This window comes from Salminus brasiliensis, chromosome 8 (genome assembly GCF_030463535.1).
Source record: "Salminus brasiliensis chromosome 8, fSalBra1.hap2, whole genome shotgun sequence".
Taxonomy (NCBI): domain Eukaryota; kingdom Metazoa; phylum Chordata; class Actinopteri; order Characiformes; family Bryconidae; genus Salminus; species Salminus brasiliensis.
The window spans coordinates 41,679,777-41,693,029 of NC_132885.1; the positions used below are offsets into that span (position 1 = coordinate 41,679,777).

Here is a 13,253-nt window from a genome sequence, read left to right on the forward strand (position 1 = left end):
CTGCTGCTAATGTTAGTCTTGGTGCCAAACACCACAGCAGGACACCTTGAAGGGTCATTGGGGACCTACTCAGTATTAGGTCCTAATGTTATGGCTGACTGGTGTAAATTGGGTCAGCTGTGCTGACTTTATCAGTGATGCTGGCTCTGATCGTCCACTGTAAGCACTCTAGGTGTGTTGTGTGTGTTCAGTGGTGTGTATTCATCTCTCTGTAATGGAAGTGTGTGTGTGTGTGTGTGTGTGTGTGTGTGTGTGTGTGTGGCAGATGAAGAGAGTCAGATCACTCTGTTCTTCAAAGTCATTGAAACTGTGCTAGCATGTGAGAGGCGCATGAGTTTTAGTGTGTGATTTCTCCTTTTACACACACACACACACACACACACACGCTCATGCTCAGAAAGAGTGAGTGTGGAGAGTGAGGAGGAGGAGGTGGATGGTGTGGGGGTTTTGTAGGTGGTCTGACCTTGTTTGAAGCCTGTGGTGTTTTATTATCTGCTGAGAGCATTTGAAATGGAAATGCGTCACTATTGGCCCAACTGTGTGTGTGTGGGGGGGGGGGGGGGGGGTATGGAGGTGTGTGTGTGTGTGGGTGTGTGTGGATGTGTGTGAGTGAGCGATGGGGGTGGGAACACATAGAAGCAGTACAATCTGAACTATAGAGACAGTCGTAGAAACAATCATTTAATATGAATTTCTTTCATAAGCATGCACACAATGTGTCCAAATGTTTGTGGACACCCCTTCTAATGACTGCAGTCAGCTGCTTGATCTAATCCATCTGGAATGATGGTGGTGTTCCATCCAATACTTTTGGAAAGGGATGAGGTGGGGTGGTGATCATCATCCAACAGCCTGAACGCACTAAAGCTCTTGTCACTGAATGCAGTCAGATCCTCACAGCAATGCTCTGCTCCAAAATCTAGCAGAAAGCTGGATTATTCCCAGTAGAGAGAGACAGTTACTCCAACAAGATCAGGATCAGCTCTTTCTTAATATCCTTGATTTCCGAAGAAATAATGAATAAGTAGGTGTCCCAATACTTTTGTCAATTTAGTGTAGCATTATAAGATACAATTATATATGTAATAGATTTGGGATATATTGTTACAGGCACATATAGGACATATTTTTTCTCTCTCTCTCGCGCTCTCTCTCTCGCGCTCTCTCCCAGTCTTATTGTCAGTGTGTGAGGGGTAATTTTCTCGTACCTGGAAAGCAGGAAATGTTTGTTTTGGTGGAAAAAGCTCCCGGTGGTTTCCCTTCTGGGCCGCAGTGTTAAAACTGTGGGGGCTGCAGAACTGGACGCTGTGTTTGACAGTTCACTCTCGCTTCTGCTTCCAGAATTCTCTACTGTCGAGAGTTGTAGCTTGTACCACACACACACATACACACACACACACATACACACACCCACAGAGAAATGGATGTAGCTGTGTTTATATTATTAATATTACAAACCATGCTCATTTTGCAGGATACAGACAGATGAAATGTTCGGTATTGTTAGCTGAACTAGCATTCTGACCAGTGTTACCTCAGTGAGACTGCCATTACCTGTGTTATACTAGTGTCATACTCGCTACACCTGTGTTAAACCTCTGTTTCCTGCATGACACTACCTGTGTTACACTGACGTTACGTCCATTACACTGTCATTACTTATGTTACGCTAACTAACACTGTCATAGCGCACTAACACTAACATGACACTAACTTTCATGTCTTGCATTTAGTTGCTGTTACCTGTGGTGCAATAACTTTACCTGTGTTATACTGTGTTGCACTACCATTACCTGTGTTGCACTAACTTTGTAATAAATTTGTATGATACTGCATCACATAGACAGAGAAATGGATGGCAAACTGCCATTACCTGCTTTGCACTAACGTTGCCTGTGTTATACCGCATCACACTGTTGTTACCTGTGTTGCACTAACTTTACCTGTGTTACACTGTCATCACACTGCCAATACCTGTATTATACTGCATCACACAGACAGAAAAATTGACATCACACTGCCGTTAACTGCATTGCACTAACGTTGCCTGTGTTATGCTGCATCACATTAACATTGGCTGTGTTATGCTGCATCACACTGCCGTTACCTGTGTTGCACTAACGTTGCCTGTGTTATACTGCATCACACTGTCGTTACCTGCGTTGCACTAACGTTGCCTGTGTTATGCTGCATCACACTGCCATTACCTGCGTTGCACTAACGTTGCCTGTGTTATGCTGCATCACACTGCCGTTACCTGCGTTGCACTAACGTTGCCTGTGTTATACCGCATCACACTGCAGTTACCTGCGTTGCAGAATGCTTGCCTGTGTTATGCTGCATCACACTGCCGTTACCTGTGTTGCACTAACGTTGCCTGTGTTATGCTGCATCACACTGCCGTTACCTGCGTTGCACTAACGTTGCCTGTGTTATGCTGCATCACACTGCCGTTACCTGCGTTGCACTAACGTTGCCTGTGCTATACTGCATCACACTGCCGTTACCTGCGTTGCACTAACGTTGCCTGTTATACCGCATCACACTGCCATTAACTGCGTTACACAAATGTTACCTGTGTTATACACACATTACCTGTGTTACACTAACATAACTTGCATTAAATTAACATTACCTCCATTGCAGTAACATTAGCCTAGTCATCTTGAACTGCTGTTACCTGTGCTGCCTTAACATTACCTGTATTTCACTGACGTGTAAATGTTGAGTTAAATGTAGCTTACTGTTAAACTATCATTCACAAACACACGTCAAAATTAACCAAAGTTTTTTTTAAGTCCTTAAGTTCTTATGTTTAGTCTCACATTCATTTTACACTTAGTTTAACCACATCCCTTAAAACCTTCCCAAAACTATATTAGGGGTGTTTTCTAAATGCAGCAGCAAAGCTGGCTGTATCTTATTGAGAAGAGGGATTCCAAACTTTTGAGCGACCACATTCTCTAAGCAAGACGTATTTGGGTGTGTGCTGCAGCCTTTCTCCAGCACCTTTAGAGAAGATCACCAAGAATCAATCAATACTTTATATGGTGTCGTGAGGTCAGTCCATAAATGTTGAGGAGCTCAGCGCGGATCACACCGAGTCCTCGTGGCTTTAAACACTGTTCTGGCCGTGTCAGCTATGGGTGCCTCAGCTATTACACAGAGGTTAACCCACAGCGCCCCCGGCCTGAAGAAGCAGAGCTCAAATCCGGCTTCAATGGGGTTCCTCTGGGCTTTCAGAGGAACGTAGACGGGGATTATTCCGTCTGTGTGTGAGATTTACTGGCAAAGAGCAGAAACAGCTTGGATGCTCAGTTGGATGATGGATTTCGTGGTTGCTGTAGTTGCTACGGTTTCTTTAAAGGACCCAGACCACTGAAACTGAAATAAAGGACTTTGAGGTGGTGTGTAGGCTGACCTTTTGAATGGAGTGCAGTGCAGGGCGCCCAATCAGAGAAGAGACTATTTGCATATATGGAACGTAAGTCGTAAAAGCAGCTAATTTTGAATGAGATGTGTTTGTGATGTCGCAACGAGAAATACATCTGTTTAAATACACCTGTACTTTACCTTAACCCTGTGATGTCACCAGTCTGGGTCGGCCAGGAGTGGACTGCTACTGTCAGCATGAGAGCGGGGCGGCGGTCCTGCAGCTTCAGTTTCTCATCAATGAGGTAAAACTATGGTTAATTGACTCTCTCTCTCTCTCTCTCTCTCTCTCTGCTGTGCCATTACACCTCTCTCTCTCTCTCTCTCTCTCTCTCTCTCTCTCTGCTGTGCCATTACACCTCTCTCTCTCTCTCTCTCCCTTTCTCTCTCTGCTGTGCCATTACACCTCTCTCTCTCCCTTTCTCTCTCTGCTGTGCCATTACACCTCTCTCTCTCTCTCTCTCTCTCTCTCTCTCTCTCTCTGCTATGCCATTACACTTCTCTCTCTCTCTTTCTCTCTGTTGTGCCCTTACAACTCTCTCTCTCTCCCTCTTTCTCTCTCTCTCTCTCTCTCTCTCTCTCTCGTGCCCTTACATCTCTCTCTCTCTCTCTCTCTTGTGCCCTTACATCTCTCTCTCTCTCTCTCTCTCTCTCTCTCTCTCTCTCTCTACTGTACCCTTACATCTCTCTCTCCCACAGTTGAACACTGACTGTGCTGTAATGCGCTGAGTTAGGGGCTGTGTGTGTGTGATATTGATTGTTTGAGAGTTATATATACATACACACACACACACACTGTATTGCACATTGATTGTGTGTGTGTGTGCCTTATTCCATAATGAAACCTGATGGTGACAGTGCAGATGAGCCGAGTGAATCATAAGTGGGTTACAATGTGACATTATTTCTCATATGTACACACACACACATACAAACACACACACACACACACACATACACACACATACTCACATTACTCATGCTGCACACACTAATGATGCAGCTTCTATATATATCTATATACTTACCATCAGTCAGCCATATCATGACAGGTGAGGTGAAGAGCACTGATGAGGCTCCAAGACAAGAATCAAACTGTGATGTTCTAGACAATGACTGGGTCAGAACCTGGGTCAGAACATCTCCAGAACATCAGGCAGGTCTTGTGGGGTGTCCCTGGTATGCAGGACCTACCAAAAGTGCTCCAAGAAAGGACAACTGGCAAACAGGGTCATGGGTGTCCAGGGCTCACTGACTCACAAGGCCCACTGGACTGTGTTTAAGCCCAGTGAGATCCTGCAGTAGAGCGGCAGGTTTTTCACCATTGAAGCTACAGGTTGACTTGGCGCGATGCATGTTAATAGGATACAAGTGTTTGATTGGCTGGAGATGCGGTGAAACCTGTCCTTTAATATCATGAAATATGTATGAAATGCATGTTAAACAGCACCTGTACCCTCACACAGGGATCACACTGCTCACATCTCCGCAAATCGAGGTTCCTTATCAGAGCTCACACATGGATTCATGACAACAAATTCATGGTATGAACAGCTACAGACTGTTCGCCATGGAGACTGTACCAGAAAAGTAGCTTTTTTGATGGTAACTGTCTTTATTAACTGGGTCCCAGAATGCACCCCTATATTATTTGAGTCTCCTTTTGGTGGCGTAATAGAGCACTGTTTGGAAGCAGATCAAACTCTAGAGCTAGCCTGGGTAAAAAGTACAGCTTCCAAACATGGTGGAGGTAGTTTCATTATCAACAGCTCACAGTCAGAGCTAGCCAGGCTAAAGTACAGCTTCCAAACTTGGTGGAGGTAGTTTCATCAAGAGCTCACAGTGAGAGCTTGCCAGGCTAAAGCACAGCTTCCAAACATGGTGGAGGTAGTTTCATCAACAGCTCACAGTGAGAGCTAGCCAGGCTAAAGCACAGCCTCCAAACTTGGTGGAGGTAGTTTCATCAACAACTCACAGTGAGAGCTAGCCAGGCTAAAGCACAGCTTCCAAACATGGTGGAGGTAGTTTCATCAACAGCTCACAGTGAGAGCTAGCCAGGCTAAAGCACAGCTTCCAAACATGGTGGAGGTAGTTTCATCAACAGCTCACAGTGAGGGCTAGCCAGGCTAAAGTACAGCTTCCAAACATGATGGAGGTAGTTTCATAAACTGTAACAAATGAGAAACAACACAGGTGGATCAGACATGTACCGTAGATGTTAATCAGGATGTTGTTTGATCACCACCCCACTTCATCCCCTAGTCCTTAGCTCATCCCAAAAGTATTGGATGGAGCTCCACCATCCATCATTCCAGAGAACACAGTTTCTCCACTGCTCCACAGCTCGATGCTGATAGAGTTAACGTTGCTTGTGGAGGGTGTTGTAACCTTTGCACCATTCATTTAGCTAACAGACAATAATTTAGGCCTGATGATGCAACTTTGAGATGATCATTACAGCCTAATGGGGCTGGCAAAGAATGGAACTTGTAGCTAATTGTTTTGCTAATGGCGGCATGCTAATTGTCTCATATTAGCTTTTGTTTATGAGCCTGCTGCTCATTTCTGGAGAAGTGCTCCTTCATGCATTCCATCATACTGCCATCAGAAAAGGACAGGGTGCAGATTTGGTCTGGCGGGTGGAGGTAGGGGGCATGTATACTCATAAAACAAGGGGTAATCATAGGGTTGGTGGTACATAGAGCCATGGTAGCACAAAGCACCCATTGGGATGCTTAAGCAGTTCTTTACATGGTACACACTGAGCAGCCTTTTTCATTGCTAATAAAAAGCCTAGCATGATGAAAGACTAATCACCATCCCACAATCCCCACTATTCTATTAAGATTTTAAAGAGTTTTAGGGGGTCTTTAGGGTGAAATAGGGCCCCCCCCAGGATACACCCCCCACACAAACACATCCACACATGCACATGCAAATCTAACTCTCTACAATACTGTAGCTTAATAATGGGCATGGTGTTTGTTTTATGTGTGTGTGTGTGTGTGTGTGTGTGTGTGTGTGTATGTAGGGGGCGCTGGTTACAGCTTGTGCGGACGACACTCTTCACCTCTGGAACCTTCGGCAGAGACGCCCAGCAATACTGCACTCACTCAAATTCAACAGAGAGCGGTAAGGGCACACACACACACACACACACACACACACACTATAGGTATCTATAGGCAATAATATGTACATACCCATATGTATCATATACACTATACATATGTATATACCTATAAGTAAAAATAGCATAGTATATACATATACACACACACTCAGCCATATCAGAACATTATGACCACCCCTGTTTTGGAATTCGATGCACCACTGTGGGCCCAAATGGTTCCCTTTTTTACAGCCCACCTTAATCTCACATGGATCCCATCTAGGCCCCATGTGCAGTGTACAACCCAGATGGAGCTAGCACACACACACACACACACACACACACACACACACACATATATATATGTATACAGATATGTATGTATTTCTATACATTTATATGCATATACTTGTATATGGATCTATATACATTACTAATTAATCCCATATGTGTTACAGATATATCGGTACCTACATGTAATAATAATAAGGCTGGTACTGGTAGTTTGTGGTTACTACAGCCTCACACACACACACACACACACACACACACATCATTACATAAAAGTCACTATGCCTTTGCCTCCTACAGTAATATGGCACGTAAAACAGGATTACTTATAAACACCGAAATAAACACAGAAAAACAAACCTGTCGACGCCCACACACACTTTACAGATTGGAGGATATGCGTGTTTCCTGCCTGCTCTTACAGAACCGAGTGAAAAACTCCACGTCATACGACACAAACACCTCCCTGTGCGTGAAGAGTGAGTCAGGCCTGACTCTGGTGGAGGTCTGACTCTTCACCGTTATGAAATCCAAGCCTCAGCTCTGCTTTTGTTGTGGCTGCCGGCCGCTTTGCAGAGCACGGCACTGTGGGCAACGCGGCCGGCCCTGTGACTGTAAGTCTGAGTCACCTCGGACAAACGCAGCGGCCTTGAGAGCGAAGTCACGACCAGCCGTTCAGTCCACACTTCCGATGCCGGCGTATAGAGGAGGAAGACCTCCAGATAGTGTACGTTTACAAAACGGGAGGCCGTGAGGAGCCAGATTACCTAAGATTCTCAGATTTGGTGTTTTTCGTATTGTTTTGCTGGTAAATTTTAATAGTATCAAGTATCGTAATCTTCCGCTCGTGGCGTACCGCCCACCCGTAGCTGGAGCTATGCATTACAGAAGGAAATGTAAACAGAGGGAGGAGAAGAATGAGTGTAGGTGAATATGAAAGCTGAGAGGCTTTGAGAAGCACACCAAAGGCACTCCCCCCCACCTCTCCTTCTACCCCTCCCTCTTTCATGGGGTGGTCTTTCTTCATAACGTTGCTATCACTCATTTTCACACAGACCGTTAGCTCCTCGCACTAACAGCCACTCAAAGCGTCAAAATCTGCATTTTAATGAGGTTTCTTAGAAATATAATATTCCAGCTTGAAAAAAATGATAGAGAGAAGGAGGGGGTGGGGGGGCATTTTTGCTGTATTCAGGCAGTCAAATGGAATAATTATGGTGACAAACTCCAACTTGACATGGCTGTCGCAATATCAGAAGACAGAGAGCGAGAGAGGCTGACTATCTCTCTGCAAAGCATTTACATGGCCTTGGGAAAAAGTGTGCAGTGGAAAAAATGACTGCAGTCTGTGTCAGTGTGTGTTATTGTGTGTGTGTGTGTGTGTGTGTGTGTGTGTGTTAGTGGGTGGGTGCAACAACATGTCACGGCTTATTTATGTTTTGAGTACTCCACTCTGCTCCAGACACGACGTCCAGATTAACCGTGAACTCCACACACACTCGTCTGCACTGCTTGACTCTGCTGGTCTGGACCTCATGTCTTTAGTAAATACACTGAGCTGAATAGCCTATAGATCCACATGAGTACCAGAGCAGCACAGTCTAGGAGGGGACGTTTCAGTGAAGTGTTTGGACGCAGCCGGCCATACACTGACCTAAACTCTGCCTCACTGAGCTCTGCAAACCACAACCAGTTTGGTGTTCATAAGTCAGTTTGGGGTCACTAACTGACCCCAATACACTCAAGTAGTAGCCAGAGTTCATACACGTCTGCCTAATTCACATACTTACTGACCGGGAGACCATCAGTTCAGCATTTACTGTTTAAAACCTCCCCCTGGCACCTCCCGGCAGAGCCCCCTGCTCCATGTAGCCCATACAGACCACCGGCTTAAATGTTCAATGTAGTGTTAAATGCAAATGTCATGTTTGGGTCACGCCCACATATAGTTTAAGAGCATAATCATTTCAAACAGTAAAGAAATACAGATATATATATATATCAAAAGTCAAAAGTTTGGACACCCGTGTCTAAGTGTGTGGTGACTATCATCATCATCATTATCATTTAAGAATATTCCAAATTTGCGTTGGCCCAGCAGTGCCAGCTTGGTGAGCCCGGGTGTCAAACCCAGTGAGCTCTAACCGCTGAGCCACCACTGCTCCACCACAGAGCCCCACTCCCCACTGCACCATATGCTGGGGGGTTGTACATTTAACTGAAAGGAGGTGATTGGGTCATATAGGCTATTAAGGCTAGTTATTGGTTTTGCTTAATGAATCGATGTGCATGTATGATTGATGATCATTAGCATCCTGTAGCTGTATGGTTTGAGAGGTATTTCCACCCTCACACACACATATAAACACACACACACACACACACACACAGACTGCCACGGCCCCACAACCGGCCAGTCACAGCATCCTAACCAAGGTGGATACCTGTGTGTCCCAAAATAAGGTATCAGCAACAGCACAGCAAACTTATAATGGAAGTCAATGTAAAAAGGGTTTATTCCAAGCCATTTTGGAGCATTTCTATTGGTCTGTTCATCCTGATGTTCATGAAAGTGAAAACGGAGATGGACAAAATGGAGATACAATGTTTTCTGCAGAAAAAAGTGACAACCTATATGATATCAAGAGACCCAGCATGCATTAACAGCTGGGTACTGTTGCTGTATAAACACCTCCCAGCTATCTCTCTCTCTCTCTCTCCCTTTCCCCTCTCTCTCTTGTGCTGTGTTCTGGCAGGCTGGGTGTGTGTTGCAGAGTGTGTGGTGCTCGGTCACTGTGGGGCTAATGAGCTCCTTCTTTGCTGCAGTAATTGATGATAACGATCATCACCTCATCATCCTGCCTGGAACAAACAAATAAAGCCCCTGATTCTCACACTGTCACAGCCAGTGACAGACCCAACACACACACACACATTCACACACACACACACACACACACACACACACACACACACACACACACATACTTAGAATAGCATGGGTGACCTCCTTCGTCTTTGTCCGTTTGCCTATATTAAGTACTCAGACCCACACATTTGCTTTGTTTTGAGCAAAATTATAATTATGCTAATTCAGTCTGAGTGAGACAGGTCATCAGGGCTGCCGGTGTGTGTGTGTGTGTGAGAGAGAAAGAGAGAGAGAGAGAGAGTGTGTGTCTATTTGTGTCCTAGATGACAGAATGATTTTTGCCACAGCAGTGGGTCTGGCATTAAACTTTGGGGGGTATATGAGACTAGCTACTCGAGTGATGCTCATCATCTTCGCTCAAAAGCACAAGACCCCTCAGCTGCTCTGATCTGGTTTATTTTCTGACATTTTTAATATGTTGCATTTATAACATCCTTGTCTAATGTCCACAGTGCTATAGAGCAAAGAGCCTTGCTGTCTAAAGTATTGGGACACCCTCTCATTCATTGCTTCTTTCAAAATCAAGGCTATTAAAAAGAGCTGATCCTGCTTTTGTTGGAGTAACTGTCTCTATACTGTCCAGAGAAGAAGACTTTCTGCTAGAGATTGGAGGAGCATTGCAGTGAGGGTTTGATTGCATTCAGCGACTGGATGATTCATCACCCACATCATCATCCCCTACTCCCCAACTCATCCCAAAAAGTACTGGATGGAGCTCCACCTACATCATTCCAGAGAACACAGTTCCTCCACTGCTCCACAGCTTAATGCTGGGGGGCTTTATACCCCTCTAGTCAACGCCTGGCATTATTAGGCAGCATGGTGCCATTAGGTTAATGATGTTGATCTGCTCCAGAGAGTCCTATTCTATTGGCAGTACTTCTCTACAGGGTCTAGACAAGCTGTGTGTTTTTGTGCATTTGCACATCCGTCAGCGAGGGTTCCACTTTGAGTAGATAAATGTGTACAATAGAAAGGGTGTCCACAAACATTTGGACATGTGGTGTCCATTGCCAAATTCCCAGATTAAGATGCTTTCCCAGTTTGTTTTCAATGAGAATGGTTAGGAAGTGGGTTTTCCTTAAAGGGTGTGCCTCAGGGTTTAGTCATTGGCCCACTTACATTTTAGTTAGTGGGCCAATAAACCCACAGTAAAGAAGCATCTTCTTATCTTTATTAAAGACATTTTCACGGGATGGTCAGTGATGGTAAGCATTAGCGCAGCCAGGTACGGTATTAGTATTCCCGCCCTGACAAGCAAAGTTGTCTGTGCAGTGTCTCGCATGCCTCATATCTAATCACCCAGGCAGCCCAAGGGTCCCTGGGGTCTCTGTGAAAGGAGAGGAGAAAGCAGAGGGAAATAGAGGGAGATGTAATGAGCTCAGACAGGAGTGAATTGCAGAGTGTTGGTCTTTATTTCCTACTTAACCTGCTTATAAGATGATGGATGAGGCTACCGGACAGATAGCAGCGTGGGTCCAGCCCAATCGCAGCGCAAATGAATACGCCTCTGTCCGAGGCTCGATGTGTGCCGTGTGATGGGCTTATTGATTGTTTATCATTATTACGTCATACATGAGACCCAGCATGCTTTGTGTGTTCTTACACCAATATGTACAGAAGTCCCAAAGAAGTGGGCGTGGCCAAACAGCATGCCCTTTTTACAGCGAGCTGGAATCCCTTCTCAGTGATTAGCCCAGATTTTAGCCACAAGATGACGCCAGAACCGGCAGTTTAGGAGCATGAACTGTTCAGACGAATGTCGGATGTCGCTCACGTTAAAAAGAGAACGGTGAGAAAATCCGATCTGGGCCACTTCACCTTCACCTGCTAAACAGCACATCCAGCCCCGTTTAGCATCAGCCTTTCAGGAGTTAATTAGAGACTATAAATAGAAAAGGAGCTCTTCTTGTCGCCTAAAGCGGTACGGGAACGAACGCACGAGACGGATAAATGCTTACGCTTCCCTTCACACTCATGGCTCAGATGTCACGGATGTGTTGCATCTGGTGTGAATTCAAGGTAAACAAGAGGCGCTTGGATGTCGGAATCAGACAAAACAAAGCCGGAGTGGAGGCCTGCGCTTGTTTTGAAGCCACATCAGCGACTGACTTGTTGATTGCTCAGGAGCGTATGTTGTGGAAATCTCGAGTACAGAGTGCGGAAATAGCAGATAAGTGCGAGAGATGGTCAGATGAAGGGAACGGCTGGAGACCAGACTACTTGAAGTGCGCACACACACACACACACGCATTCTGCTGCCGGAGGGGTGGAAATGTCCCTTACATTCCCCGCGGTCACAATCACATTGTTGTTTTCTGAAGTGATTGGTTTCGACAGGACTCATCATCCGCAATATGCTTTAGCCGGCGTCGGCCCGCGGCGGCTGCTCTGAACGCTTTCATCAGGCTGAAAAGGAGGGGAGGCATTCGGGAAATAAGGAAATGTAAAAGAAACAAGGGGCGTGCACGTAAAGTTATTACGTTAACGGCCTCATATCGGGCATGAAAACACATTTCCATGTGGAAGCACCGGGAAAGTTTCCAAACATACCATTTACAGTTCAGACGGTGTTAGTAAAGTAAACATTTCAGATATATATTAAACCTGTACATTTTAAACACTGTAATAATGTATATATAGAGTGTGCATGGTGTATGTGTAGTATGTGTGCAGTGAATGCATAGTGTGTGTATAGTGCATGTAAAGAGTATGTATAGTGTTTGTGTATAGTGTATGTATAGAGTGTGTGTATAGTGTCTGTATAGTGTGTGTATAGAGTGTGTATAGTGTGTTTATAGTGTGTCCATAGTGTATGCAGTGTGTCTAGTGTGTGTATAGTGTATGTAGTGTGTATATAGTGTGTGTGTGTATAGTGTATGTGTAGTGTGTTTATAGTCTATGTTATGTGTATAATGCATGTAAAGAGTATGTATAGTTTTGTGTATAATGTATGTATAGTGTGTGTACAGTGTATGTGGTGTTTATAGTGTATGTGTAGTGTTTGTATAATGTGTATAGAGTATGTATAGTGTGTATAGAGTATGTATAGTGTGCGTATAGAGTATGTATAGAGTATGTATAGTGTGTATAGAGTATGTATAGTGTGTATAGAGGATGTATAGTGTGTGTATAGAGGATGTATAGTGTGTATAGAGGATGTATAGTGTGTGTATAGAGGATGTATAGTGTGTGTATAGAGTATGTATAGTGTGCGTATAGAGTATGTATAGTGTGTATAGAGTATGTATAGTGTGTGTCTAGAGTATGTATAGTGTGTATAGAGTATATATAGTGTGTGTATAGAGTGTGTATAGTGTATAGTGTGTATAGAGTGTGTATAGAGTATGTATAGTGTGTATAGAGGATGTATAGTGTGTGTATAGAGTATGTATAGTGTATAGTGTGTGTATAGAGTGTGTATAGAGTATGTATAGTGTGTATAGAGGATGTATAGTGTGTGTATAGAGTATGTATAGAGTATGTATA

General features: G+C 44.5%; 1 protein-coding gene across 8 annotated transcripts in view; it reads left to right on the forward strand.

Annotated features, from left to right (window-relative positions):
- stxbp5l (syntaxin binding protein 5L) overlaps positions 1-13,253 on the forward strand; it is a 141,824-nt gene that overhangs the window by 52,322 nt on the left and 76,249 nt on the right. For all 8 annotated transcript variants that reach the window (XM_072686629.1, XM_072686632.1, XM_072686630.1 and 5 more), the window contains exons 3-4: positions 3,596-3,677; positions 6,464-6,564. In XM_072686629.1, coding sequence (XP_072542730.1) covers positions 3,596-3,677; positions 6,464-6,564 — 183 coding nt within the window. The remainder of the gene's footprint in view (positions 1-3,595; positions 3,678-6,463; positions 6,565-13,253) is intronic.